General features: G+C 47.3%; 11 protein-coding genes across 11 annotated transcripts; 6 read left to right on the forward strand and 5 right to left on the reverse strand.

Moving 5' to 3' along the window:
• Positions 1-5: 5 nt before the first annotated feature.
• EDB93DRAFT_1173071 (2-oxoacid dehydrogenases acyltransferase-domain-containing protein) lies at positions 6-2,083 on the reverse strand. Its single transcript, XM_041450404.1, has 3 exons — positions 1,841-2,083; positions 1,129-1,785; positions 6-1,075 (listed from the first exon to the last, which is right to left on the reverse strand). Exons 1-3 carry the CDS (start codon positions 1,993-1,995, stop codon positions 331-333), a joined length of 1,557 nt encoding a protein of 518 aa, XP_041303416.1. The 5' UTR covers positions 1,996-2,083; the 3' UTR covers positions 6-330.
• A 244-nt stretch (positions 2,084-2,327) lies between these two features.
• On the forward strand, positions 2,328-3,580 carry EDB93DRAFT_1107392 (uncharacterized protein; the record flags this gene model as incomplete). The annotated part of the gene is made up of 4 exons (XM_041447720.1): positions 2,328-2,555; positions 2,683-2,860; positions 2,921-3,048; positions 3,110-3,580. The coding sequence occupies 4 exons, from the start codon at positions 2,328-2,330 to the stop codon at positions 3,578-3,580; spliced, it is 1,005 nt and encodes a 334-aa protein (XP_041303417.1).
• Positions 3,581-4,253: 673 nt separating this feature from the next.
• Positions 4,254-5,308, forward strand: EDB93DRAFT_851149 (uncharacterized protein). Its single transcript, XM_041457694.1, has 3 exons — positions 4,254-4,501; positions 4,553-4,690; positions 4,743-5,308. The coding sequence occupies exons 1-3, from the start codon at positions 4,457-4,459 to the stop codon at positions 5,172-5,174; spliced, it is 615 nt and encodes a 204-aa protein (XP_041303418.1). The 5' UTR covers positions 4,254-4,456; the 3' UTR covers positions 5,175-5,308.
• Positions 5,309-5,652: 344 nt separating this feature from the next.
• EDB93DRAFT_851188 (uncharacterized protein) lies at positions 5,653-6,622 on the reverse strand. The gene is made up of 2 exons (XM_041457695.1): positions 6,409-6,622; positions 5,653-6,353 (listed from the first exon to the last, which is right to left on the reverse strand). Exon 2 carries the CDS (start codon positions 6,271-6,273, stop codon positions 5,815-5,817), a length of 459 nt encoding a protein of 152 aa, XP_041303419.1. The 5' UTR covers positions 6,274-6,353; positions 6,409-6,622; the 3' UTR covers positions 5,653-5,814.
• Positions 6,623-6,758: 136 nt separating this feature from the next.
• On the reverse strand, positions 6,759-8,419 carry EDB93DRAFT_1173096 (coproporphyrinogen III oxidase). The gene is made up of 4 exons (XM_041450405.1): positions 8,314-8,419; positions 7,546-8,214; positions 7,029-7,508; positions 6,759-6,967 (listed from the first exon to the last, which is right to left on the reverse strand). Exons 2-3 carry the CDS (start codon positions 8,071-8,073, stop codon positions 7,029-7,031), a joined length of 1,008 nt encoding a protein of 335 aa, XP_041303420.1. The 5' UTR covers positions 8,074-8,214; positions 8,314-8,419; the 3' UTR covers positions 6,759-6,967.
• A 383-nt stretch (positions 8,420-8,802) lies between these two features.
• On the forward strand, positions 8,803-10,182 carry EDB93DRAFT_1107395 (uncharacterized protein; the record flags this gene model as incomplete). Its single annotated transcript, XM_041447721.1, has 6 exons — positions 8,803-9,063; positions 9,117-9,158; positions 9,208-9,500; positions 9,549-9,634; positions 9,686-10,075; positions 10,130-10,182. 6 exons carry the CDS (start codon positions 8,803-8,805, stop codon positions 10,180-10,182), a joined length of 1,125 nt encoding a protein of 374 aa, XP_041303421.1.
• A 2,208-nt stretch (positions 10,183-12,390) lies between these two features.
• EDB93DRAFT_851360 (uncharacterized protein) lies at positions 12,391-14,028 on the forward strand. Its single transcript, XM_041457696.1, has 9 exons — positions 12,391-12,685; positions 12,736-12,751; positions 12,808-12,884; positions 12,939-12,952; positions 13,007-13,112; positions 13,163-13,192; positions 13,239-13,273; positions 13,326-13,402; positions 13,453-14,028. The coding sequence occupies exons 1-9, from the start codon at positions 12,579-12,581 to the stop codon at positions 13,786-13,788; spliced, it is 798 nt and encodes a 265-aa protein (XP_041303422.1). The 5' UTR covers positions 12,391-12,578; the 3' UTR covers positions 13,789-14,028.
• Positions 14,029-14,580: 552 nt separating this feature from the next.
• EDB93DRAFT_1242723 (glycoside hydrolase family 13 protein) lies at positions 14,581-16,712 on the reverse strand (the record flags this gene model as incomplete). Its single annotated transcript, XM_041452053.1, has 13 exons — positions 14,581-14,703; positions 14,754-14,862; positions 14,999-15,220; positions 15,287-15,518; positions 15,577-15,626; positions 15,671-15,789; positions 15,857-15,984; positions 16,058-16,070; positions 16,110-16,130; positions 16,292-16,325; positions 16,410-16,472; positions 16,529-16,630; positions 16,672-16,712. 13 exons carry the CDS (start codon positions 16,710-16,712, stop codon positions 14,581-14,583), a joined length of 1,257 nt encoding a protein of 418 aa, XP_041303423.1.
• A 778-nt stretch (positions 16,713-17,490) lies between these two features.
• On the reverse strand, positions 17,491-18,074 carry EDB93DRAFT_1042619 (uncharacterized protein; the record flags this gene model as incomplete). The annotated part of the gene is made up of 2 exons (XM_041444579.1): positions 17,491-17,891; positions 17,942-18,074. Coding segments are annotated over 2 exons (534 nt in total), but the record flags the coding sequence as incomplete, so codon positions are not given.
• Positions 18,075-20,716: 2,642 nt separating this feature from the next.
• Positions 20,717-24,139, forward strand: EDB93DRAFT_1254626 (uncharacterized protein; the record flags this gene model as incomplete). Its single annotated transcript, XM_041453652.1, has 9 exons — positions 20,717-20,993; positions 21,045-21,107; positions 21,160-21,228; positions 21,293-21,489; positions 21,549-22,210; positions 22,269-22,718; positions 22,778-23,322; positions 23,390-23,552; positions 23,620-24,139. 9 exons carry the CDS (start codon positions 20,717-20,719, stop codon positions 24,137-24,139), a joined length of 2,946 nt encoding a protein of 981 aa, XP_041303425.1.
• Positions 24,140-26,383: 2,244 nt separating this feature from the next.
• On the forward strand, positions 26,384-27,423 carry EDB93DRAFT_1254628 (uncharacterized protein; the record flags this gene model as incomplete). Its single annotated transcript, XM_041453653.1, has 4 exons — positions 26,384-26,642; positions 26,697-26,815; positions 26,871-26,903; positions 26,953-27,423. 4 exons carry the CDS (start codon positions 26,384-26,386, stop codon positions 27,421-27,423), a joined length of 882 nt encoding a protein of 293 aa, XP_041303426.1.
• Positions 27,424-27,681: the final 258 nt, after the last annotated feature.

The following is a 27,681-nucleotide window of genomic DNA, read 5'->3' on the forward strand; positions in this document are numbered from 1 at the left end:
ATTAGCAAAATCATTATGAATCGGACTCGTGATGTATTATGATGAAGTACATTGTGGCGATAATCAAAGAATCTCCGGCTTCACCCATATCTGATACAAAGGCAGCATGCAGCGTGGTTCTAATTAAACGGCGTAAATCACCAATGTTGCAAAGTGCCGCGATCAATTTCACCATGTGTTGACAAGGTACTTACAGGACAGGTAGCGATAGATATGAAAAGTGCTGATGTATGGGATCGTGATATTCTTGCTCTAGACCATGATTGCAAAGCGATAGCATAAAAGTCCGATGCTCAATTATACAGCCTCCATTGAGCATATGAACTCGGCTCATATTCCCTCTCCGATAAGTCGTTCAGGTGCCTCCACATATGCCCTCCAAGACTCTACGAACGCAGCCAACTCTGCACCCTCTAGCACACGGTGATCCGCACTCCAGCTCACGCCAACCTTTAGTCTCCTCTCCCCACGCTCACTCTTACTGACGTCCCACACCCATCTCGCTCTCCCTATGGCGACGATCGCTACACCACCCCCAGGTACCAAGACAGGGTGCGCGTACTCCCCGTCGCCGATTGCGCCTACATTAGATACTGTGACCGTTGCACCACGTTTCGGCATCTCGTTCATCGTGAGTGCGCATGGTACTTGACGGCCGAGGAAAGAAAGGTGCTTAAGTTGTGAAGATAGGCTGTAGATATTGTGCGTATCTGCATGGGGTATGACGGGTGTGTATAAACCTGTCGTGGTGCTCAGAGCAACAGCGATGTCCGCATGCGGACGGATGGTAAGTGTGGGCTTGCCTCCTCCATTTGCGCTACCTGGTGTGATGGAGGAACGAAGCACCGGCCATGCCATCATGGCCTTTGCAAGTGTCTTTATGAGTATAGGGAGATATGTGAGCCGTGTGAACTGGGCGCTTGCTGGTACGGGAGGAGGCGATGGCGCGGGATGCAGAGCGGAAGGGTTAATTGGGAGCGATGATGAATTGGAGGGATTGAAATGTTCAGGTATATGCGAATTGAGTATTGGGAGAAGAGAATGGAGAGATGTGAGGTCGAGAGAAGTCGAGTAGCTGACACAGATGATAAGTGATAGCGAATGATGATTGTAAGGGCGGAATCATACCCAAAGTGTGGAACCTCAAGACTTTGAGTCATAGCTTTCCACATGCCATAACGTGTCCGACCAAGCTCGACAATCACGTCTTGTTCGGCTTGTGCTTGTGCTCGTGGTGCAGCTGAAGCGGGGTCTACCGAAACAGGAGAGACTTGCCGTGACAGGAATGCATCGATATCCTTCTTCTCGATGCGTCCGTCACGTCCGCTGCCTGAGAGAAGTGCAAGGTCAACCTTGGACTGGCGAGCATAATGACGAACTGAGGGCTTTGCGAGCACGTTCTCAGGGTTAACATGGGGAGCGGAAGGAGGTGAGTAGTTTGGGTCCATGGGATGTGGTCTTCTGGGTGCAGATGGCTCCTCATGGATTTGTTCGGCTCGAGAGATAGCATCTTCTTCGACAAACTTGGAGTTCGGAATTCCTGGAGATGGCGCAGATGCCGTCGACAAAGCAGGATCTACTTGTTCTGCGCTTCCGCTATCCAACAATTCCTCATCAACCTCAATCACACAGAGTCCTTGGCCAACCTTTGCAACTTCACCTTCCTTTACCAGAATCTCTTTCACTACACCATCGAATGGGCTTGTGATTTCGACGCTTGCTTTATCGCTCTGGACCTCGCACAAAGGCTCAAAGCTTTGTACAGTGCCAAGTTCCTTCACATTCCTAACTTATGAGCTCAGTGGGGGAGCACGATATTTACAAGGTCCGGCCGACGCACCATTTGATGACTTCACACTCTGTGATGCCCTCGCCAATATCAGCAAGCTTGAAATTCTGTAAAATTTTCCTCGAAGATAAGCATGGTGGAAAAGTGTGAAAGCGTGAGACGGCAGTTGAACGGGTGAGGAGACGACGGAGGGGGCGGATGAACATCGCAGTGCGGGGAAGATGGATGAACAAGCTCAGCAGATCCGATCGGGCTGAAAATGAAATATCTGTAATTACGTAAACACGAGAGCAGCTAGTTTGATTCCTTCCACAGCTGACTTCAAGTTCCGGATGTTTGTGGATTTCTGCTATAGTTAAGTATATAGCCCTACGGGGCTTTTTTGCACAGGAGTCTGGTGAGCAGCACTGCGTTTCGTTCGTACACAAATTCAAATTGATATCATGACAGTCGTCCATGCTATGAGACCACTTCAATGATGAGTCCCTGAGTCACTGTATGTTATTCGAGCGAGTGTCATTGTCTCCAGATCCGCGACATGATCGCCATCATGCCATCAGGCTTCGCCGTGTTACCAATTCGTACGGACTTGACGTTGCAAGAGTCTCGGCTGTCCAAGTCACTACGGCGCAGTAGCGACTGCCGTCAGGTCATCAATCTTTCCGTTGAAGTGCCTTCACGCCAAGGCTATCTAGGACTCAGGGCCGTTGCGGGCCGTGATATTTATGGCGGTGCGAATTTAGTCTTCTCACGCGGTTGGCATGTTGTAAGGCCCGCTGTAGGAATGTAAATGTATCTTACGGCTCTGCCGAATGACTACATCATGATAGTAGTGTACCAGGAATGACTACTTTCTCTCTGCTCAGTCCTGATTGTGTCGGACTGTTGTTCAGGGACAGCCTCTAGGCCTTTTAAAGAAGAGCCTCATATTGGCGCTTATTACACTGGACCTTCTGGTCTGTGCTCCCCGCACTTCATCCTCTTCATCCTACAAACATAGTCTAGTCGTCAAGGATACATTCTCGAAGCATGGCTACAAGTGGCTTCTTCAATATGAGTACAAGCATGGAAGTGAGTTTTCTACAGGCATATACGAATGAAATCACTCTCATGATTAAAAGGTTATTACAGTTATCGCTACCTCCGGGCATGATGTCAAGACTGTTCGACAGGCAGTGATGATGTACATTGTGGCCAAAAAGAAAAAGGGTTGCACTGAACAACACATACACGAAAAATTAGGAAAATTGGAGCGCAAGGTTCGTCTATCTTTTGCTCGGTGTGTTGACAGACGCGCTGACGACAAATACAAATATTTAGTTCATGCACATAGAGGCATTACATCCCGCTTGGAGAGATGCTCGAGCCTTATTCCAGCTTCGCAAATCTGATCACATCCCTATGCCTACATCCATTATTCGCCAGCGTGAAAAAGAGGAGCGTCGCCAAATGGAGCAGGAGTCGTCCTCGATGATACTCTCGAGCCCAGTTGCTTCTTCCCCAACATCATCTTCAGCATTCCCTTACACATCGTCTTCAGCATCCACTGATACGTCGTCTTCAGCATCCACTTATACGTCGTCTTCAGCATCCACTTATACGTCGTCTTCAGCATCAACTCGTCCTGCATCAGTCCCGTCTATTGCGTCAGTGCCATCCAACTCGCCATCGCGTCTAAGCTGGGATATCACAAGCAAAAAGGATCAACCAGGACATCACGCCCCATCTCATACTCGTTCATCTCGCCGTGATACAGCATTATCCTTATTCTCCGACTATGGTGACGACTGAGAGCCCGACGACCGATTATTCATCTTGCCGCCAGGTAATCCCTCGAATTAGCATGTGGGATATAGCATTCACAGCCTTTTTTTATCTTGTTATCTATATTTTCTGTGGTCCTCTTCCTTTCGGAACTATATGGTGTATACGTATCCCAGAGCCTCGTCTTCATCCTCATTCTGCGGCGTGAAGACGGCGCAATCTGGAATTCTTGGTTCGCGGAACTACAACTTAACTTCATTGTGTACAGTCGATCGGTTTTGATAATCGATTTGTGACAATACTAGTATCAGACTCGTTTCGCGGGGTTCTAATTCACCCATCCTCGTACAATCATCTTTTTCGCTCCCATCATGTACGATCCTTATACAAACAGTACGCTACGACTTTGACTTCTGACCCAGGCCTCGGGTTTCATTGTTACTATTTTGCCAGGCGGCCGCATTATTTAATATTTCAAATTTCTTGTTCGTTGCAAGCACAGTAACGTTAAACTGACAAAAGCTGCGCAGGGAATCAAAGAATACTCGTCATTAATATTGGTGTTCGGTCTCGCCCTCGACTGCAAGCTTCTGATTCCCCTGCAGCTGCCAGCAAAGCAGCGGACGTTCCCCTGACTGACGAACGTGCGTTATACGTACAAATCCGACACGACCTTTTTTGGTCACAGGATACTCAGGTCCGCTTTATGGTCCTTGATGCGATCCGTTCCTCAAGAGCACACGTCGGCTCAGAGTTTGGTATGTGAAGGTGCATGTATATCTTGGAAACTTGATATGTAAATTTCCTCACTTCAAGTCGCTTATATAATGTCTATAATGTCTATGGCTATCGTATACGTTAACGGCCAACTCGAATTTCGCCCCACACTGTGTTCATGACAGAATGATGGAAACAGTCGGCTTCTTCAGAGGGGATACGATGATGGAAGTGCGTATTCATCACCGTGCATTATTGACAACACCCTCATAAACTGCATAGGTCTTGACAGTTCTAGCCAATTCTGAATCCGACGTCAAGAAAGTTCGGGATGCAGTGATATTATACATTGCGCGTAAAAAGCAAAAGGGCCGGTCTGAACAACATATTCAAGATAAATTACTGCAACTAGAGGCCAAGGTCAGTTATATTTTACTTATCCAAGCCTTTCAAAGATCATCAGATATTCCAGTTCGAGCACATCGAGACGTGGCATCCGGCATTTCGAGATGCCCGAGCATTGTTCCAGCTTCCCAAGTCCAAACATATCCCACTTCCCAAGTCCGTTATCCGTAAACAACATGAATCCGAGCTGCGTCATGTGATAGACATAGGAGTGGTCCCATCCTCTCTCAAGCTGTCCTCGTCAGAATCATGTAGTTCACCAACTCCTAGCAGCTGGGATGGAGCGCCATTGCCAAGATTACAGGACCTGCCATACATGTTACTTGCCTTTCCATGGGAAAACGATAGTCTCGAATCTCATGCGCACCTTCTTCCATTAATGTCTCCTGGGCAAATAATTTCATCTGACGTGCTTTCATCGCCCTCCCAATATGGCGACTCCGATTCGGAAGGAGACGATGAGACTACAGCATCCCCGTCCAAGCTTAAGCAGAGCTAGCCAAAGTCACAGACTCGTATTGTGTTCGACTTTAGGCACGTCTCGCCACATGCTTCTTCCTACCCCTTATATTTTCACCTGCATCTTAACAATCGATGACTTTTTGCAACGTTGGAGGTTTTTGTGCTTGTTCTGTGTGTCACTTAACATTGTTACACGTAAGTCCTCACAGCATTTGCCTTATTTTGCGAATCCTTTCACGGTTGCCTTATGAAACACCGATAAAGATGCGTCTTACGAGTCATGGCATATCGACGGAGCCGGTCGCTAACCTGAAGCACTTTGCCTTAATCGAGCCACCTGCTGATCCTCGCTAAGCGATAAACCCGAGGATGTTCGCCGTACGTTTACGTGGGTACTACCAATCTCTCTTAAGTGATACAGCAATTATGCCCTATGTCGGACGGGCGATGCCATGATACAAAGTGAGAATATTTATGAAACTTGTTAAACTAGTACTCTTTCAGGCTCTATCACCAGAAGATAACCGTGCGTCTGCCCTTCATTCCAAATCTCCCGTCACCTCCTTGGCAATCCTACTATAAACATAAATTCGTAAGCGTAAATTTTCTCCGTTTCTCAAGAGCCCATATTTCCGATATGAATTACAATAACGAGTGTGGCGGAACGTTACTGACCATCACATCATGGATAGCGAGCACATGCTGGAATCATTAACGTTCATAGCAGCAGTCCAATTCGCGGGAACAATAAGATGCCCCTCAGGTCCGTGAACGATCTCAGCGGATGCCAATTGGCATAATTCTGAAGATCTGATATGTGCACGGAGGATATAACGCCGCGACTTCACGACTCCGCACGCGGAGCAGCACACTTTTACTCCGAGATGAGCGAGGATATGTCTGGCCATGTTCCCCTTCTTGAGCATCTTGGAACAGCCGCCCCATGAGCAGCGTCGTTTATTGGCGCTGTCTTGACCGGTGATACCGTGCTGCCGGATGTGAGCAGAAATTGCAGTGGTCGTTCCTTCCACAGTTGTACCACAGGGTGCCCCCTGCAATTTGCACTCGTATACAACAACCGGCTGGCCACTTTGTTCGACTCGAAACAGGGTTTCGGGATCGATGTTAAAGGGCATGTAGCGGACTGTGGATCGTTGAAGTACAGAAGCTGTTAGATGAGCTGAGTCGTGAGAATGAGGAAAGGATATAAGTTATGCTGTTGGTCGGCATCAATTATCGAGTCACTCTTTGAAAACATGTACCCAACGCACTAGAGGAGTTCAAATTGCTTGAGAAGAGTGTGGTAGGAGAACAGAATGTTATAAGTAGGGAGGGCTGGATTATTCGGAGTGAAATGCTCATCATTCAGTTATAAAGTTTGTATCACAGCCTACTGTGAGCCGAACGAAGTCAGACATTTTGAGAAGACTTTCCGTGTTCATGAGCGACTATCGGGCTACTTACACATCACAAACGTTGCCTGTGGTCCGATGAAAATGGATCAGACGAAAACCTGCCTCGAAACAACAAGGGATAAAATTCTGAATCAGACTAGACTCGCGCTAGAATCATAATCTTGTTGATCAGCCGCCTTGTCTGAGAAGGGGATACCTTGTCACACATTCCCTTCTCAGACAAGGCGGCTGATCTGCGAGACTACCGTATCACGAGTGCGTCCGCAAGCTTTTCCAAGGCATTCGCCGATTTCCCCAGGTACTTTACGTTGATTCCAATATAATCGTATCGGCGGCTAGTCTGCCAGGATATATTTCCGACTACGATCAGATCGAGCACTCGGCACTTAACGCGATGCTTTCGAGATTCATCAAGCTGCAACAGATATCTAAGTACCCACGTTCATAGTCCATCAGAAACGCACAGCGAGACCGACCTAGCAATCTGAAACCCAAGACTTTGGAGACTTGAGCACCTCCATCATTTTTCCTTCAGCCGAATCACTCTCTTCAAACATATCTGACATATACTCCCATCTTGCTGTTTCTGGCATTCCCATCAGCACATTCTCCACATTGACTCCGGGTGCAGCCAATCCAAATTTAATTCCTCTCTCACAAACGAGGTCGAATTCAACATACTGCCCACGTCGAAGAAGTTGCCAGCGGCGCATGCGTTCATCTGAAGGCATGATTGACCGGCGATTGAGAATGCCCATATATGAAGGGGTGAATGCATCCCCGAGATCACGTATGAAGGCGAATATATCATCTGCTGTGCGGGGACAGGTCTCCCCATCTACGGAGCCTAGAATAGCGTTCAAGTCATCGTTTAGGTCATCAAATCTGATCCCTCCAATACCACGATACTCCTTGCGATGGGGAATGAAGAAATGATCGTCGCAAGACTGCTTGAACTTGGGATACAGGTCTGTCCCATAGGCAGTCGCAAACCGCTTTCAGCGTCTCATGGAACTCCTTCGCATCCTCCTCGAACAGGTATGATGGTGTGAGATCTGTGATACCACCAAACCACCACCCAACGACCTTTGCATCCTTCTCTGTGGAATCCATTATCTCAAAGTACCTGTAGTTTGCGTGCGCACTTGGTGCATTTGGATTACGTGGATGTACGATTAAGCTGATGCCGCCAGCAAAGAAGGGAAGTGCAGTCATAGTATTGATATCCAAGGATGAATGCTCACTGCTCATTTGCTTGATCGCAGCTGGAGGGAGTGTACCGTGGATCATGGAGATATTGACGCCGGCTTTTTCGTAGGTGGCATCATCTCTGGAAGAGGCATACGTGCACGAGATGCCACCACCGCCTTGCGGACGTGACCAGGCATCGCGTTTGAACTGACATGGAGGAGCTGATGCATCTTCAAGAGCACTGACGATATTGTTCTGGAGCTGGGTGATGTAGTCTATCACGCGCTGCCGCATCGTGGTCGGGATAGGCGACGATTCGGAATTTGACATGTTTTCTTTGCGTGAGTAGTGATCAGTGTTTGCGTAGGAAACAGACTCATGTGCACACCTTGCAAGTTATTTCCTGGGACAAAAATCGTGGAAATAACTCACGTTTGAAGTCTGTGAATCTCTTAGCTAGGGTGCTCAAGGTAAATGTTCAAGTTAGCTTAGTATACCGGACCCGCGGCTGATAAAGTCACATGGGAGCGCCTGTGGCGCTCACCAAATGATTTTTTTCCCCGCATTAGGAAACCTCTAAATCCGATTCAAACGGCGGGACTCATGCCAGCGCTCCATCACACGATCTTTATACCAAGTATAATAGTTCTAGCTTTTCAAGGTTGACCGTGGCCAGGTACCTATTAACTCTTTTATCACTGTGTTTTCTGCTCATTCTTCCAGTGAGGTTTACTAGTTTTGCATACTGCAACTCTCTTTTGTGATTTATGTGTCGCACGTCAGTACGAGGATTTGAAAGTTGAAACTAATCAAATCCCGTAGCCGTTCAGCGAACTCTGCTCCTCCATGTAATCACTCAAGGACACAAATAAACAGTTTTGGGTCGCTTGCCCTCGCAGTTGGCCGCGTCTTGATAAACCTTCTTCCAAGTTCCCACTGCTAATGATATCTTTTTGATCTGACATTTCATTTATTTTTGCAGTGTCCTTGGTGCCTGAGTCCTCTTATAAGCAAATGGACTCACCAGACTTACTCAGCTATCACGACCAGACGCCCCTCATGTCAAGCAATACGACCATACCTTCCCCAGCCGTCATAGTGCCTCCGTCGCCTCCGCCTGGGACTAATTATATTGCAATAATACAGCCATCTCTGAACTCGATTATGATCGGGCACACTTTCACTGTCATTCTGATCCCCCTGATTATTGCGCTCTTTTACTTCTCAACCCCACTTTCACGAAAAAGGCCCATATTCATTCTCAATGTCATAGCCATCATTCTAGCATTCATTGTTGGGGTCATGATCGACAGTTTTGCGGTCAGTATTTTCGTTGTCTCCTCCATATGTACATCATATTGATTTAATCGCAGATTCATTCAATACTGTCTCCATTGAACCAATGGCCGCCATCAGTAAGACTTTTCTCCCTCTTTCATGGCCGCTTCTTACATTCTCATCCAGGTTAATATTGCTATTGGAATTATAGGCGCCTTTCAATCGATCCTTGTTGACATCATCCTTCTGCTGCGTCTTACACTGATCTACCCTCACACCCTTGTGGGTCCGAAACGTTTTGCCCTCATCATCGCACTTCCTGTGCTCTTGAAAATCGCGCGTCTCATCAACATGTTCGTGTTCATTAAAGTTCTTGCGGATGCTACGAGTGGCCCAATGGGGAGTGAAAATGTTGCAGTGGTGTGGGCCACTGCACCCTACCTTAAAATTGAGTGGTCAGCTCAACTCGTCGATAATACGTAGGTGTTCCAGCTTTAAGAAAAAGGTAGATTGTTGAAAAGTTGCAGCTATGCGTCCGTAGCCTTCCTCTGGGCAATCCGTCCTCGAAGAAATTATAGACCAAGTGTCCAGAGTGAAATCAGCCCACGAAAGAGTATGTTACCAATTTTTGCAGGGTTAAGTTTGCGTTAACAATAATACCTAGCGACATTTGGGCAACGCCTGCGCACACTTTTCTACATATCGGTCTCTAACTTTGTCTTTCCTTCTATCTTGTCCCTCGCCCAGCTGGTTGTCGTGTACAAAAACGTATACGTCATCACAGTCAATGAAATCGTGCTCGTCAACGTCATGGTTGCTGTTATTGGTGTCGTATTTGCCACCGTATGGGCTGGCTCTGTCAATTACCAAGACGGGAAAACCGAGCCTGGCAGCGTGTTTGAAAAAGCGCGAGCTGCGTCTTTCAATGGACCAGGAACGTGGAAAGTCGCCACAGCCCAGCCTAGTTTGACAATGGGATCGATTGCTATCACTGAACGGGTGCGCAGCATGGGTGGGGAGCCGATCAAGCTCATTGACAGGAATCAAACCACCGGTGAGCAATTTGCAGATCCTTTCGGAATCATTATTTTTGACCTTGCACTTATAGACACTTTATCGAAATATTTTGGAGGAGATTCACATGAACAAGGCGCTCTTTAATTAGCTCTGCTCCCAGGACACGTCTCAGGCATCTACATGCATTGTACGCGATTGTGGCAAGCAGGCAAAAACAAAGTGGAGGCGCCGTGATGTCAATGCTATTTATTTATTTATTTATTTATCTTGGATCATGGTTTATTGTCCGGTGGGGCAGGGCCCTGTGATGGACAGTACGTATAGTATGGTAGTCGTATGACTGGAAATCTATATATGTAACTCTCTAATGTTGGATATCGATGCTATTTATTTATTTTGGAACATGATTTATTGTCCGGTGGGGCGGCCCTATGATGGACAGTACGTACAGCATGGTAGTTGTATGTGCTGAAAATATGTGTATGTAAACTCTAATGTCAATGCTGTACAGGTGAGTTTTTGTCAAGGCGGACACCTCTATATATGGTGTCGAAACACATGCAACGATACAAGAAACAATGAAAATTGTCGAAGTGAAACAAAATTAGGTTGCAGCGTCACATCTACTTAAATTTGTTACCTATAAAGTGAAGCATGGGTTGAAACTTAAACACCGCATAGCCGAGGATACCATCCCACGTATTATGGTGCAGTGAGACTATCTGATTAAGTCCTTGAAGTTTGCAAAGAACACTGCTCTATAGGTTAGGGTTGAAGTGCCAATTCAAGCTGTCACTGTGTCGCTGTGTCCCGCTTTTAGCTATTCAGCCAACCATTGCGGTTACATGTGCCGGAAAATCAAACGCCTTTCGTATCAGCATCGCTTGCACAGCTAAACAAATACGTACTCATTACCGGGCCGGTTGTGACCTACCCTCTTCTCAACTGCCGTACCAGATCCTATGGCAGTGTCCTTGCGCTCGACTTCGTTCTTGTTTGTTTTGCCTCCGATTTGAAACCCTGCCTGCTTAGGATCTGCGAGATTTGGTAGGTCGCTGTCCGCTGTCGTTGTGGGGCACGTGATCGGCGACTCGGACGTGCGGAGGTCTGTGAGCAGTGAGGAATCAGGCGGGAAGAAAACGAGTGAGTGTGAACACCGATCTGCAGCAGTCGAGATGATCTTGGCAAGTCACGTGCATAGAAGGAACCCCTCAGCTATGTAAGCAACGTGTTAAATAGGGCATATGCTTGAAACGAGTCATTCGAACCATCATTACAGACGAACAAACTCGGAGACAAAGATCGACCCTAGGGCTGAGGCTTGAATTGGGCTTGAACGCATGAGATTCTGGGAAGGCGTCTGAGTTTTGAGAATAATCCTCATTTCTGTCCGTGAGATAGACTGAAAACAATAGTTTATCTGACAGGTCAGCAGTGGTCATTCTAACAATCAGAAGGCCAGAAATTACTTACCAAATAATTTCCTTGCCGGTAGTCATTCGGGGAGCCATTCCTGCCCAGTCTGAACTTGAATAAAATTAGAAGTCACGATTGCAAGAAAAATCATCGCGAACTGAATCCCGGGTGCCATATGTCGCTGGAACGTCAGAAGCACATCAATATCCATATCGTTGACAAAATACATCGGTGATGGACGTGTGAGCTTATGGATGTAGAACTCTGAGTCCACGTGCCACAACACCAATGAGGTCAATATGAAGAGTTGCAGCTTTCCTTGCGTGAATTGTAGGTGGCGACTGTTTGTGCATGTCTTGACACTAGCTAGCACTTATGGGCCCGGGGTTCACTTCATTGCTTGGGCTACAGGTGTGTTCCATTGCACCACGATTCCAAAACAAGACGGAACATCCAGCGTGGTACGACTTGGTTGGACTTGGCCGACTTGAAAATCTATCGTTCCTACGAGGTCAAGCATCTCCATATGTAACCTCCACCGCGGCCACAATTATGTGAGGAGATTCATGCTGTGAATAACATGGTACGATCAGTTCGTTATGCTATACTTGAAGACTGCAAGACATTGAAACGGCCAGTGCCTGGGCAGTGGGAACACATGGAAGACGAGTTTGGGACAAATACCTTCTTGATATCATAAGATACGACCTGCTCGCACGACTTGAGCCAGGAGCCCTGCAGATACATTCCGTCTCGAAGCCAACACGCTCGGAGTTGGAGATCGAAATCCTCGGACCCGCGTTGGATGGTTGCATACTGCAGCTCGATTGAGTCAAGAGTTTAAATCTATATGAACACCGCGACAGTTTTTGCCTGAAAAAGGGACGGATCAACAGATTAAAAAAATGCAATGCAAGGACAAGCTCTCCGTCGAGGGAGAAAATGCGGAGATGAAGCTGCTTTCAGCGTCCTCGTTGTAGACTCGGTCAGTGACCGAAAAAGAAGCGTTTTCTTTCAACTAAGTTTGTATAGCCACATGCAAATAGCTGCCCAGTAACCATTTTGCTTTTCTACCACTTACCACCGCTCCGTTCACTCGTTTACTCCCTCCCTTTCCTTTCACAATGCCGGGTTTCATGGCATTCCCTCTCTTTTTTTCGTTCTTTCTTGCTATTTTTTCGGCTATTGGAGTTGGTGCGTCAGAAACACACACCATAAAGTTTATCAACCAGTATGTCACACATTAAAGAATCACCCCCACAATTCTGACATAAATCACAGATGTGGTCACGGAACCGTGAGTTACAACTCTCAAATCCGTGCGGGGAAAAAATCAGCTCAAAAATTATCTAGCCATGCTTGGTTGAGAATGGTCGCAACGTATCTACTGGACAGGACTACGTTGTCGATGGCCTATTTTCCGGAATCGCGTAAGCTCCACTTCTTCATTGTCATGCGGTGTCGACTCAACCTATGCCCATCAGATACTTACAGACCGGTAAGTAATGCACTCATATACAAATGGTGCTAAATCAGACATATGTTTACACAGGACAGTGTGACACTAATGGCGAAGAGTGCACGCTAGTCGAGATGAACCTGGTCAACCCGACCTGTCCGGGGTGTGGCTCTAGCGTTGATATCTCACTCATTGACCCGTAAGTTTCTTTCTTGTGAACACAGATTTACCCTCACCATTTCTACTCAGCCATCGTTTCAACGTGGAAGCTTCTTTTGCGTGAGTATGCAGATTTTCACATATTGACGTCCTGACAACTAAATAGGTATTACAACGGATGCGACGGACTTGGAGCCGATTGTAAGTATTGTCTGATATGGGGTCCGTATTTATGCTTACAATTCGCTTCAAGGTGATGGCCCGAACTGCGCCGTAGCTTTCTATGCCCCAGAAGACTGGTATGCCCAACGTCAATGTGAAGCTGATAATGTATGTAGCTTTGAAATATTGTATCCATCAACTAATCAGTGGTGATACAGGTGAACCTCCTCATTGCATTTTGTGCCGACGCATCCGATATTATATCGGGCGGGAGTGTCCCTTCCTCGGCCCCTTCGAGCTCCACCATCTCGAGCGCCTCTTTGCCATCAACTACTGCGACATCGACAGTGACAACTCTATCAAGCCCTGGCACCTCGCTGAAGAATTTACCTACCACCACCCATGTCAATGCCGCAGCATCCTCCACTGGTACCAGTTACCCATCCTCTACCCCGAAAAAATGTCGGAGGCAGCTAAACAGCACTGGTACTATTGCAAAGCGCGAACCTACGGGACTCGTGTCGAGGATACACCGCCAGCGTCGGTCCTTCTGAGGATGCACTCTGCTCATCCCCTGGTCTTTTTTACAGTTATTGATTAACTGCTAGCGAAATTGCTATATGCTTTGTGCAGAATGCCTTCATATTCTGATGCTTTTTATACCCAGTCTTTTTCAGCATTCACGCATGCGTGAATTCCATTATTCGGGTGGACGGCCCTGGTGGCATTCTAGATGTTGCTTTCTTCTCGATCATGTAACCGGTCTTACCTTCCCCAGTACTACCGTTGATGTATTGTCTCCCTTATGTTTTCCTGCTGGTCTAGCGCCATGTCGTCAGAGCTTTGATATCTTGAAATTTTACGATACGTTGTGTCAACATGTGTACTACACGTTTCCTGTGTGCAACTCGTATTTAATCAATTCAACAACGCCTCCTGGACATACACTCGCCCCTCATAGTCCCTTAGAGTGACCTTTTCCTCCAGTCCGATCGCCTCGTTCTCGTAGTTGCACAAGACGAATGTGTACCTGCTACTCCTCCGATGACCTCCCCCAGGTCAACCTCAACCATCCTTTAAGCAGCACTATCACAGACGTAGACTCATAGTTCCGCATGAACGCGAACACCTGTTCATATGTTTCGAGAAGCATCACGAAGTCGCCGTAGATCTTGACGTGGGCACGCGTCAGCATTAGAGGAATGGAAGGGGTAGATGCGGAAATACAGATAGAAATGAAAATATATGGTTTAAGTTGAGTTAAAACGAACTGCATCATGATGCAGGATAATATATTGCGAACTTACGAGAACATGGTGTGCCTTCCGCACTTTCAGTGCGCGCTTTCAGAATGCGTGCACACTGGTTTCATCACCGATCTGTTGTTCAGCGTTCCATTCTGGGTAATCGTCGTTTACGCGCATATACGGTGTCCCGGTCGTGAAGCCTCCATGTGCACCTGCATTCCACTGTAACATTAAAACAAGATCAGGAAAGAAAAAGTTAAATATGTTCTTACCTGTATTGGCGTCCTCGCGTGATCGCGCGCCTTTTGTGCGAAACTGTCGAGAATATCAAACATTTCAACAGCCTCCTTCCCCTGTGCTTTCTGTCTCTGGTATTCGGTCCTACATCAGGGAAACATAATTTGCTACAGAGTGCTTTGTAGCACCCTGTAGCACTCTGTAGCGCAATACTTCCCGCTGATGTATTCTACCTTTAGAACTTATGCCCATCATATGAGAAATAAAAAATGCAACGCACAAATTCCAATAAATCTGACTCGCCACGTCATCGTATTCCTCAATCCTCCATGTCCGTGGGAAATTTTTGAGCCCAAGTTCCTGCCCCTGGTAGACGTATAGTGTCACCATCTGCGTGATCTCAAGGATAATGAGCATCTTGGCGGAGACGGCGCGCCACTGGGCCGTGTCGTTCCAAAAGCGCACCACTGACCGCGCTTGGTCATGGTTCTCGATGTAAGCCCTTTGATAGCCAAACAAGATAAAATATCACTATTCCACCTTTGGCCTAATATCACTCAGAACTCACGCATTCCAGAACCCATCATCGCGCATGAAGCGCTGCCAGCGACCGATGATTGCCTTGAGCTCACCGAGTGTCCAAAAATTCTTGAGGAGCGGCGATTCGGAGCGCGAGTCAAAATCCATGAGCTCGAATTGGAAGAGCATATTGAACTCGCGGTTTTGCGGAAGGACGTACGCGGCGAGCCCGGATGCCTCATGTGTGAAGGGCGTTTCACCGACCATAATGAGGTCATGCTCTGTAGGAGTTCCGTTCAATGGTTAATCAGAGAAAACGGGAAAAAGGAAATGACTAACGGGAGAGAACCTCGGTGTGCATTTGTTTGATGTATTTGTGGACCTGCGGTCTGGGGAGGTCAAGCGGTTTACGACTAGAAGTGAATAAACTCACCCGTTCGTGATGTACATGCTGGCAGGTTGGTAATACTGCATGCGGTCCACCAGAGGCGCATCGGGGAGACCATCCGTCTTCGAGATGCAATTGATCACGTCAATCTGTGGTGATGCCCGCTGTTTTATGAAAAAAAAGTAGGGGGAAAGATATACCTATGCGGAACCCGTCACATCCTCTGCGCACCCAGAATTGCATGTTATCCCAGATGTCGGAACGCACAACAGGATTGTCCCAGTTCAAGTCTGGCTGCTTAGATACGAAAAGGTGGAGATAGTACTCCCCGGTTGTAGAGTCGTGTTCCCAGGCAGAGCCTATCACACAATTAGAAGAACGGGACGGCCGCTGTCACAATACAAGGAGGTCAAGGAAGACAGGATAACCTACCCTGGAACACACTCTTTCAGTTGTTCGGCGGAAGTTGCTCCCCATCGACAACTTTACCAGGACGCCAGATGTACTAATCGCGCTTTGGGTCATTTTTGTTTGATCTTGAAGCGGCGAACCAGGCGTGCTGGCGATATATACATGTATGTGACCAGTGCACGGAAGTCATCGTAAGAAATTGGTAGAAACAAGGACCATAAGATAGGCTAGAAAGATAGAAGACTGAGGGCTTACCTTGTCGGATGTATGATTCACCACCAGATCCATCCTGTCAAAAAGACCCGGGTTAACACAGGAAAACAATTTAGAGTTCGAATGATACACACATGAGTTTCATCCCCTGTGTGTGTACGCCAGAAGGCGGTCCCAGTCTTCAATTGTGCCATAGCGCGCATCACTGTCCTTATAATTCGAGCTGTCGTGGTTAAAGCATCAACCACCGGAACCAAAAAAGTAACACTTAGCGCTCACATATCATATCCCATATCAGCCAATGGGCTACGGTAGATCGGGCTGAGCCATATAACGTCCACACCAAGATTTTTGAGATAGTCGAGTTTGGCGATATGATGCCTGCGAGATCGCCAGTTCTATCACCGTTTGAGTCAAGGAACGACGCTGGATAAAGCTGGTAGACGGTTGCAGATTTCCACATCAAAATAACCAATATATAATAACTGCAAGCACACCGTATCGATAGTTCAGTCATGAATTTTGGAGGTGACCTTGTTGTACTCACAATAATGATAATCCCACTTCATCGCACGTGTTCGACGTGAGTTATCTTCTACTGCACATCCTATGCAATAGAAAGCGCAAAAATCATAGAGGTACTATACTGACCATATAGCCCCACCGCCGCTGTACATCACTACTGCCCTCACCTTCCTCAGCTCGCAGTGACTGCGGAGAAAGCGGTTGGCAAAACTTGCATGGCATCTAGGCGAGAATGTGCCTCCTAGATTAGTCACAGCAGAGGGACCGCCTGTTCAAAGACATTTTGAAGAAGACGTGCCCAACAGGCAGCGACGGAGTATGTGGGCCGTCGACCTCATGAGCCCACAAATTATATCTATCGCTCCGATGCCTGAAATTTCCTAATATTCTGAGTCGGGGAGGGATCATCCTGGGGCGGCGCGCTATCAGGTGCGATCGATATGACTTCCACAGAAAGGTCTAGTTGATATTCTCAATGAGTACAGAAATCACTGTGAAGGGTTGCTAAGCTCGGTGAGCTTGACCCAGCTCTTCTTAGTTGTAAACACCTGTAGAAAACCATCGACATCCTCTGGCTCCTCATCATCGGACTGCTCGGTTGCCCCTCGCTTCAGTAGTAGCTCCTCGGAGCGAGAAGATCGACGCTCAGCATTTTGTCGAAGCACCCTGACACAATCCACAAGGAATCTCCCCACATTGTCATCGATGTCTGAGGGGTAGTAAACTCGTAGATGACCTAGGAAATAGTGCTTCTGCATGCCACATGCCACAGTGTTTAAGGTCACCCATTCATCCAAAGGGCGCGATCCCACTGGAAGAAGGACTCCATGCCTGTAATGCAAGCAAATCCAGATGAAAACCCATATAAATGACTCCAGATCATGGTAATACAAATATTTGACTTTGCCCTGTAGACCCACTTTGGTGAGAAGCTCGAGCGCCATGAACGGCACCATGCCCATGCGTTTGTTGCCTCGAGGACCTAGGTCATCCGGCAACGAGGATAGATCGTAGTCATTTAAAATGCCTATCCGCTTCCCGTCTTTCCCGTACCACATCATGTTTTCAGGGCTCACATCTTGGTGATACACCCCTTCCTTCCACAGAGTAATATGGCCTGCGTGATGTGTCAATAGAGAACCTCGTAAATGCTATGAAAACACGTACCCATGATACACTGGCGCCACACATCGAAAAACTCTGTGTTTTGTAGCTCTGTAATGGGCTGAAGCTTGCGGAATACGAGGATATAGAGCATGCGACTGCCCTTCGTGGGTTCTGGAACGCCGAGCTCTTCTCGGATAGCCATCAGAAAACCGATGAGTCCTCGCTGCATGTTGTCCAAAAATTCCGACGGCTTAGAGATGGCTCATGGCTGAGAATTTTGGGGTACCTAAGGTTTCGGCCTTGTCGAAGCCATCAAATATCAGCCAACTTCAGCGAGAAAAAGACGGTCCCATGGGCGAATCCGGTCAGGGCGTGATGACTTACACATCGGGGTTATCAATATTTAGGACAGGTTTATATGTTGTAAAAAATGCGAAGAAAACGTTTGAAATTTAAAGTAACATAAAACTAGGTAGACAACTTCAAAATTTGCTAGTGTTTTATGTGTAATCCAAAATATCAAGCTTCCGCAACCATATTTTCACAGACAATATGTCAACAAATATCACCTGATGTTCCCACGTACCTGATCTAATTAGACATGACAGCTGGGCCTGATGGCAGGTCTTATTCGACCGGTTTTTAGCTGTACCCACCCAAATGAATAATTACTCGATAATTCAAAGCCTTTGAGTGTAGCAAATACTTACTGCTAGTGTAGGGAGGTAGTGTAGAGCGTCGGCAACTTCAGCAACCTACTAGTGATGCTGGAGTCCGGTTCGGAACTTCAGTTCGAACGCGAACCCTTCCGAACCGGACTATCTATTTGGTGCGACGGGGGCAGCCCCGTAAGCGTCACCCCGTCACCCCGTCCGAAACAGGAAGTCCATCACGTAAGTGGCTGTCCGTCACCCCTCATTTTTCTTTCCCATCCGCCATTATTTTTCCTTTGCACTGTCAGCGTCACCTCTTCTTTTTCCCATGGTGGCTGTGCGTCACCCTCGCTTCTTTTCCCATCCGCCATTATTCTATCTTGGCGTTGGCGTAAGCGTCACCCCGTCACCCTTACATCAGCAGCAGGTGTCACCCCATCCACCACGGTTTTGGACGCGTCACCCCGTCACCCTTACATCAGCATTAGGCGTCACCCTGTCCAACTTGCTTTTGGACGCGTCACCCTGTCACCCTTACTTCAGCAGCAGGCGTCACCCCGTCCAAGATAGTTTTGGACGCGTCACCCCGTCACCCTTACATCAGCAGCAGGCGTCACCCCGTCCAAGATAGTTTTGGACGCGTCACCCCGTCACCCTTACATCAGCATCAGGTGTCACCCCGTCCAAGATAGTTTTGGGCGCGTCACCCCGTCACCCTTACTTCAGCAACAGGCGTAACCCTTGTTTCTCCACACTTTTAGGCGTCACTCTCACATGTATAAACTTTCAATGGTCACCCAGTCACCCTAGACGCTCAAGTCTATTCATGATAGACGGTATGGTAAATCTCCAAGGGGCCTGCTCTTTTTATGCGGGCACTTTTCTAATATTGTATTTCAGATTCTTGGAAGAACACTCTACATACAACTTTGGCTGTTGCGGCTAGGGTGACATGTGATCATTAGCACTGGCATCACTGAAGGTATGCATTTGAAGATAGAAACAACTCAACATGGCTAACACTATCTCATACGTAGCACGCGTGAAGGAAATGCAAACACATAGTACAGATTTGTGGTCCGTTGAGAGGACAATTTCAAAATTTGTGTCGGTACTTTTAAAAAAATGATCAAAGCGGTGTATGCTTCTCTTATTTTTGTCTCCTCCTAATCGCCAGAAAATTTCACACAAAAAACTTTCATGATGGCTTGCCCTGAAGGGTTATTTCGGATTATTGTCCTTCATGATACTAATGGGCGTCCATATCAAGTCGCGCAGGGTCCTGAAACGTCCATCACCAAGTGTCCGAAACATGTGTCCTCAATATTCCATCACATGTCAACACATTTTTTGAACCATGTGACAAAAATGCATGTCAGCTTATGATATACCTGCACGTATTAGCTCCCTTTTTTCATCGCGCTACTCAACCCTTTTAGCAGGGCTTGATGGCTAGTGCGCATCGCACAATTAGGTGACTCGGTATGGACTCCCCGGTAATCGCACGCGGCTGTGAACACTTATTTAGCGTTTCTTCTGAAAAATTGGTCACCAATTAAGAGGAAATCTGAACCCAGCCATGAAAGATGCGGGACTATCCAAAAATAGGTTTACTCCACCGTTGGGCGCAATGCGCATGTTCCTGACTAACATTTATTTTCATCCGATGTTCACGGCAGCCAGTGAGTCCCTGTCATCCGGAACATGATTTTTATGCAATTATGACTCAAAGATCACTGATCGTCGCGTCTCATTTTTGTTCCCTTCATTCCACCATTCAGAAATTTTTTTGTGCCCCTCAATCGCACTCACTACATGCAGACAAGCAAGTGTCTTTATGCGGATGAAACGAAACTCATTTTTGGATATTCTCAACCATTATTTCGTGAATATGCTAATCTGGAATGACATGAGTGAGCAAAGAGAATTGCAATCGAGTTACTCATATCGCTGTGCCTCACGTCCTCGGACGATCGTCTCTCATTTGCATTTTGACATTTTCAAAGATGCTGTCATAAGTCCCTCGTTTTTTTTTACAACGTCACGCCTTCTTGGTTTTTCATCCCTGCAGGTGCAGTTTCGTATGTGCGAAATAATATAAGACCTCACCAGCACCATTCATCCTCCCTTCGACGATAAAACACCACATTTATCATCACATATACTCTTCTTTCTGATATAAATGTCTACAACATATGCTTGTGATCATACAGGATGCGGAATGGGACCATTTTTGACCTGCGACGCTGCGCGAAAGCACCGATACCGGTACCACTCCGTCCCCATACCCTTCATGATTAATGATCACGAGTATATTGTGAGGCAGTGCGATGGGGGTTATGCCTGCCCGTTCTCGGGGTGTAATATGATTTTCAAAAAGCGTGAAAATATGCAGACACACGTCACCGAAGACCACAATAGTTCAGCGAAAATCAAGGTCTTTGATACTCCTGATTTCGGTGAGTTTGATAATATTTCAAACAACTATAGAGTCAAGCTGACCTCCTTAGTCATGGCGTCCAAACAGGTTCTTGACCAGCACGGAGTTGTTTATGAGGGGATTGTTGTAGAAGGTTAGTCATGGCATCTGATCTTGTGCTGTCACATGTTTACATATCGATCAAGGAGCCACAAATATTTCGTCCGACATTTTAGTTCCGGAACTCTCGTCCTGTCAGGACGTTGCAAACAGAGGTGAATTTCATAGAATGAAATTTCGAGATCACAGCTCAATGTGGTGTCCATCTCACGTATGCAGATGATCCTCCTGATGCGGACTGCAGGACCGTATCTTTGTTGTCTTCAGTAGACTACTTGAGGTCCAATGAAGTTCTAGATGCGCTGGGCGTTTGCCTCCATAGCCGTTTGAAAATTCTCATCTGCTACTCGTGCCGGGTCGCATTGACCTCTGGGATGATATCCGGACACAGGAAAAATCGCCACAAGTCGTATCGGGTACGAGAACCTCTTGTATAGTTGATCTTGAATTTGAAATGAACATCCGACACAACCAGGTACCTCCAGACGCTCTGCAGTCATTCCTGGACTATTGTTTAGAGGCCAATGTTTATGAGAAGCCAGAGCATGTCAAACTACCAACTGCAGGAGGACCTCCTGTCCAGCAGATTGCGGATCCGATCGATGGTTTTGCATGCACTGCATCCTCCGACTGCGCATATGCCGTCAAGGATTTATTCACCATGCAGCGCCATGGACGAGAGACGCACGGAGCCACTGGCTTGATGGAGATCCATCATCGATCTTGTCAGGTCCAACGTATATTTTCAAGTGTGGGCAACTCATATTTTGAGATCGGGAATAATTTTGTTCCATCTGCCAGACCAGATGTCAGATCCGCCCTGCAGGCCACTTTCATACCTGCTGTTGAGCATTCATTGGTCGTTCCAGCCAATACAGAACGAGAGAGGACTCCACTGATGCGCTTCATGGGTTGGGACAAGTTTCAGGTAGACCTCCGGATGAATCCAACCCAGAGACGGGCGGCGGAACAGATTAAGAAAAAGCATACCGACGATGAATTCGGTGGTATTATCACCTGTCTCTCCAATGCTGTGCGAGACCACATGGCGAGGGCATCCAGCATCTTGGATGGTCATCCTCACAGGTTGAGCCTGTCCAAACTCCTGGTGTATGGTGATTCCATTCCGCGAGAAACGTGAGCAGTTCCATCACACCACAATAATGCCATAATTTAATGTCATCGATGCGTCCAGGGACAGTCATTGGAGGCCAGTGTCGGATGAGAACATAGAGTATCCAAACTTTATGATTCAATTCATGAGGGCGATCATGCGCATTCACCTCGGATTCCCATTCGATTTTTCGTTCGAGCTGTCCGCCGTGCAGACCCTGTGTCTCGAGGAACTTGTGCTTGTCCTTCGCGACAAAAATGCTACCCCACGAAAGAGGATGATCTTTTACCATAATTTTTCATGGTCCCTAGTTGATACGGATCCGAGTCTTTGCTTGGGAGAGCGATGGGCAAACCCAATCAAACGAGCCATCTGGCTCAGGGCGTTGCGCGCGGATGGAAACTTCTGTGAAGCATCCGTCCTTACACCAGATCTCGCAAAGTTCAAATATCTTTGCAACATTACCTCCCTCCTCGAGGCGCTGATGGACAAGGACCAGGATACCGATTCTGTCCATTCAGATGACCACGAGTGAGCAAGCCTCCATATCCGTTCGATTCCATGTACTTATCGCGATTTTTTATCTCAAGCCGTGTCGCTCGTGTTCATGAACGGGTGCTACGACTCGGTCGTACCACAACGTTTAACATAGTGTATGAGATGCAGCAGTACGCTTCGTCTTTGGTATTTAATCAAACGAGAGAACCCAATGTCTACGTCGATCCTGATGTTCAATCCATCACTATAGGCATCCACACCATGCAGATGGACAAGCTGAGAAGCGGAATACAAAGGCTCCTCCAGGAGTCAAAGTCGCGCTATTCTGCCCTCACTAATGATACTGTCGTATTGAAAATTGTCGAGCAGGTCAAGGACGATCTCACCAACTCGACGCGCGGTTATTCACTTGCATCAGAAGCGCCTTTTTTCAAAAATCGACACGCATTGTTTTTCTACTTGGTAGATCACTATAACCTGGCAATTATCGACAATGCAGGACGACTCGCATGGAACATTCCCGAAATAAAGGATCTTCTCAGACGCTCGTCGCGTGTCTGGGAACCTATCTACCATTTGCTCTATATAACAACTCACATCTCATGTCGCGGAACTCAGTTCATCGACCACAAAATCAGTAACGCGGACAGGAATCGAAACCTCTTCATGCAGGGAAAGGAAATGTTCCTCCTGACAGGGTACAGCAAAAAAAACCGGCATCACCGATCGAGACTCGTGTACCCCAGGTTTCGTTCCCAAGGACATCGCATTACTAGTCCTCAACATGATTGCAGGTGGTTTTCGCACAGCTGAAGCAATTTTGGCTGGTGTTGCATACGGTGCTGATGCGGAACATTTGTACAGAACGTGAGCACCGTTCCGAATAATTCAGGATTATTGACGTATATCTAACGTGTAAATTTTATTATTTCAGGTACCTCTGTGTCGGTGAGGGCGAGAGGATCAGTCCTATACAGTTTTCCGCCAACATTCAGCAGTGGAACCATAATTACTTCGACTGTAGATGGGGAGTGAGAGATTTTCGGCAAGGCGCCATAACCATTGGTCGCGAATTCATAGCTCCAGACGACTCTTATGATCAAGCAGACAATATCCTCGCTGAATCTGCCGATCACTCCACTGGTATGGACCATAGTCATTACGCCGTCATCCAAGGAGTCGTCCCTCGGTTGTCCAACAATAGCATGTGCAAGCATAGATGGCTTGGAGATCAGTGGCATAGCGTTCTTGGTCTAGGTCCCTTCCCGCCTCCAGAGGCAATAAGGATCAGCCGCAAGAATAAGTCCGATGGGACAACGCTCAGGTCCATAGCGGACATCGTCAGGAAGACCACGCAAGACACAATCAAAGAATTTTTGGATGCGCACCACGCTAAAATATTGAAGGATGCAGTTACTCTACCGCAGTACTCCAACACAGAAAGGAGGCTATAGATATGATTTCTACACCAGAAATTGCATCACCACTTCCAACCACCTGGAACGGGGGGTCATTTCACTTGAGCGGGAATTTGGAGGACTTGTTTTACGATCAAAGTGAATGTGAGGATCACTATCTACTGTATCAACAGCAATATCTGATGTTATGCAGCAGGTATTCAGCGTGGTCGTACTCCCTCATCAGGACCCAGTGGGTACAACAACAACAGTAGTAAGTCCGCGCACTAACTCGGATTCTGTGCGATTTCAAACATTATTCCATTGATAAGTCGATACATCTTCTGTCTTTGTGTCGCCCACCGCAAGTGGGTATATTCCATGTGGAGAACTACTTTCGGACTCCCCACTCCCAGCGTCTTCGATAACAACCATCTCACAGACAGAATACCTAGAAGAGCCCACAACGTTTTTCCGATCTTATTCCAGCAAAATATCAATGCGAATTACCTCCAATCACAGATCGTAAAGGGAAAGGAAGAGAGCATGAAATGCAGCACATATACCGTCTAACATCACGTTCTGTCATTCGCACAAGGAGCAAGGAGGTACGTAGGGATTATGAGGGAAGAAATCCTCTATCCTCCGCCGACGCAACTAGAGCTTCCACAAGAAATTCCACGTCTCGTAGTGTCACGCAGCACCGGTCCATTAAATGTACGTCCATTCCAGACTCAGTCAAATACACTGTATCTCGCACTAACAAGCGTGCAGCGCATGAAAAAAGATCGTTGGAAGACGTCGAGGAATATTCAGGACGTCCCAAACGCGCTCGTAAGTTGTCTGTGGAGGTGACGGACACATCTAGTGACGAAGATCTGTCGGGTCTTGATACAATATCGCTGAAACGCCTGCGTGGACCCAGAACCATGGTGACGAATGCACCCATCGATTGTATTAGCCTCTCGAGCAGTGACGAAGAATCGAGCCCGGACGAGAATATGCCGATGCAAACATATCCATAGGACACAGGCCTCAGTCCATCAGGCCTCTACTGATGTGGCTAGCTTGCTATTCGGCGACTGCAACCACGTCGAAATCCTCGATCGCTGACTGCGGTAAACCATCATTGTCCCCGAGCGCTGTTCACGACATTCGAGAGGATATTAGATGTGCGATAAGACACATTAGGAGGACGACTCTGCTAGAGAAAAGAGTGCTGCACAGATGAACGTGCTTGTTGCCATCATGACTGCATGTACAGACCTCGTCATTACAATGAGGACAGGTGGAGGTAAAAGTATGTCCGTGGATGGTTCCATCTGTAATGGATGAGGATGCTAGATCTATAGTGGTGTGCCCTTTCGTCGCTTTGTTGGATCAACAGTACAGAACTACCGCTGCCACTGGTCTGCGATGTCACAACTACTGCGTTCCAAGGACATTCCGGAGAATGCGCAGATCTTGTTTGCGCAGGTGGAACATTGCTCGTCCCATGCATTTCAAGGTAAAAAAAATCTATGCGGTCTGTAGATGGCTCTAACTCTTTATCTATAGTTTCCTTGTATCTCCACTCGGGCAGAAGTTTAACAGGGTGTTTGTCGACGAATTCCACGACATCGCGAACTGTCATCCAGGCCGAGTTATTCCATGGAAGAATCTTGCGCAGCAATTCGGCAAGACTCGCGTCAGGATCGTGCTCATGACAGGGACGGGACCACCACACCGTATCGCAAATTTCATCATCAACCATTTGGCATAAATCCAAGTATGATAACCGAAGTACGGTCAGATACAAAACCGCCCAGAGATCGGCATGCATGTCGTCCAGGTGCAGCCTATTGCAGCCATGCAATCCCTGGGCCACCTCGTCTCTGCTCTGTGCAAACTACTGTCGGAGGAAGAACGTATATTGGTATTCTGCGGCTCTCAGAGCGACGCACAGGCATTTGCAGTGAGGCAAACTGTGCGTCTACCACAGCGATCTCTGGGAGGCTGGGAATAATAGGGAGTCTAACCTTGAGCGCTGGGATTCAGGCGAGACAAGGTTATGGCATGCACAACTGCGTTTGCACAGGGTATAGATAGGCCTCATGTCCGATATGTCGTGATTTTCAAACCTTCGTACGGACTCATTGTCAACAACCAGATGCTCGGACGCGCAGGCCGGGACGGGAAGGAGTCTCACGTTTTTTTCTTACAGATCGACGTGGTAAGACATACAGGGGACCATCGACTGACCAGTGTATGGGTGAGTTAGACGATCTGGTCCACGGTACGGCATGTCGTCGGTTTACCAACATGATGTGCATGGATGGCAACAAGCTCGCCGTCAGATGCACGGCTGAACCACCAGGAATAAAGTGCGACGTTTGCGATCCAAACAGCTTAATGCAGAGGCTTGCTATCACATCCATCGAAAATCCATTGAGGCCACCTGAGGTGTCCGAGTGCGCAGGCACCTCATCTGTTGCTAGTGGATCCATGCTTCGAGGACTCGCGAATGCTCCGCAGCACACGTCCATGGGATTTGTACCAGCTTCTTCGCTTATTTCGCGTGGTATGACTGTGAGTACCCATGATTACAGTCTGTGTACGTATGCGAATGATATAGGCCCAGGCGCCCACCCAACAGCACTCCAGTCCAGCGACGCTCTATACGACGAGGGCACATCAGAACTAACTGCATTTCAAACTATGATGCTAAATGCCATGGAGGACGTCCACGGGACGGTGAGTGTGTGTCGCAGATGATATTTTACGGGAGCTGATTCTGAACATCGCACAGGGTACTTTTGGATCGTCAAGCGATCAATACACCGTACGAATTCGGTCTTATTGCATTTAATTATACTGACTTGGTTTGATAGACGACATCGCAGCCATGTACAGGAAGCGCCTTACAGGTTGATATGCCATCGTCTTTATCACTTCCCAGTGGCTCTCGCACATTCGTCGCAAGAGCGAGCATAGTCAACACCTCACTTTCCAATCGCCTTGCTACCACTGCCCATCTGGACAGATACATGAAGGTCTTGAAAGACAAGTGTCCAGTACACTTTGGGAACGGCGGTCGTTTGTCTCAGCAGCCAACCACATGTGTACAATGGAGTCAGCCCTTCCAATGGACTTTTATGGACCTTTTAAGCTTGGCTTCTCATTCGAACGCTTCACATATTGCTTTCAATGCTGCCTTCCGCAATCACGAAATAGAAATGGAGAGGAACCAGCATGCCATGCGGGATTTTCTTACAGGAAAGGTGAAAAATGTCCATTCGCTGGCATCATGTTCAAGTCCGTATTTTGCATGTGGCACAATCCTGGATTTCGCGAGTTATTGATAAAAGAGATGGGCGCAGGAGCATCGCTGGAGAACTACGATCACTTCTTGACATGGATAATCAAAGATTCCACAGACGGTGGAAGATACAACAATCTTGTAGAAACGTTCATTTGGTTTTGCAGTGCGCTCGAGAAAGCAGATTCCAAGTTCTTTTATTGATCCAGCACAATTGGAACAGGGCCAGACGTGAGTTTGCATTTTTCATCTTTTTGTCCCCTTATCTGAGACGGTTCCAGGAATGTACAGGACATTGTGC

The sequence above is a fragment of the Suillus bovinus genome (assembly GCF_016758785.1).
Source record: "Suillus bovinus strain UH-Sbo-P2 chromosome Unknown EDB93scaffold_76, whole genome shotgun sequence".
Classification (NCBI taxonomy): domain Eukaryota; kingdom Fungi; phylum Basidiomycota; class Agaricomycetes; order Boletales; family Suillaceae; genus Suillus; species Suillus bovinus.

What these genes read in the sequence shown, in the direction of transcription:
- EDB93DRAFT_1173071 (XM_041450404.1), bottom strand. Translation starts at nt 1,995, where the DNA reads ATGTTCATCCGCCCCCTCCGTCGTCTCCTCACCCGTTCAACTGCCGTC. An exon ending in GAGTGTGAAGTCATCAAATG is followed by an intron (nt 1,786 to 1,840) that starts GTGCGTCGGCCG and finishes CTCATAAGTTAG; the next exon opens with GAATGTGAAGGAACTTGGCA. An exon ending in CTTGAGGTTCCACACTTTGG is followed by an intron (nt 1,076 to 1,128) that starts GTATGATTCCGC and finishes CATCTGTGTCAG; the next exon opens with CTACTCGACTTCTCTCGACC.
- EDB93DRAFT_1173096 (XM_041450405.1), bottom strand. Translation starts at nt 8,073, where the DNA reads ATGTCAAATTCCGAATCGTCGCCTATCCCGACCACGATGCGGCAGCGC. An exon ending in TCCATGAGACGCTGAAAGCG is followed by an intron (nt 7,509 to 7,545) that starts GTTTGCGACTGC and finishes CTGTATCCCAAG; the next exon opens with TTCAAGCAGTCTTGCGACGA.
- EDB93DRAFT_851360 (XM_041457696.1), top strand. Translation starts at nt 12,579, where the DNA reads ATGCCGGGTTTCATGGCATTCCCTCTCTTTTTTTCGTTCTTTCTTGCT. An exon ending in AACGTGGAAGCTTCTTTTGC is followed by an intron (nt 13,193 to 13,238) that starts GTGAGTATGCAG and finishes ACAACTAAATAG; the next exon opens with GTATTACAACGGATGCGACG. An exon ending in CGACGGACTTGGAGCCGATT is followed by an intron (nt 13,274 to 13,325) that starts GTAAGTATTGTC and finishes ATTCGCTTCAAG; the next exon opens with GTGATGGCCCGAACTGCGCC.
- EDB93DRAFT_851149 (XM_041457694.1), top strand. Translation starts at nt 4,457, where the DNA reads ATGATGGAAACAGTCGGCTTCTTCAGAGGGGATACGATGATGGAA. An exon ending in GAGGGGATACGATGATGGAA is followed by an intron (nt 4,502 to 4,552) that starts GTGCGTATTCAT and finishes TAAACTGCATAG; the next exon opens with GTCTTGACAGTTCTAGCCAA. An exon ending in TACTGCAACTAGAGGCCAAG is followed by an intron (nt 4,691 to 4,742) that starts GTCAGTTATATT and finishes CAGATATTCCAG; the next exon opens with TTCGAGCACATCGAGACGTG.
- EDB93DRAFT_851188 (XM_041457695.1), bottom strand. Translation starts at nt 6,273, where the DNA reads ATGCCCTTTAACATCGATCCCGAAACCCTGTTTCGAGTCGAACAAAGT.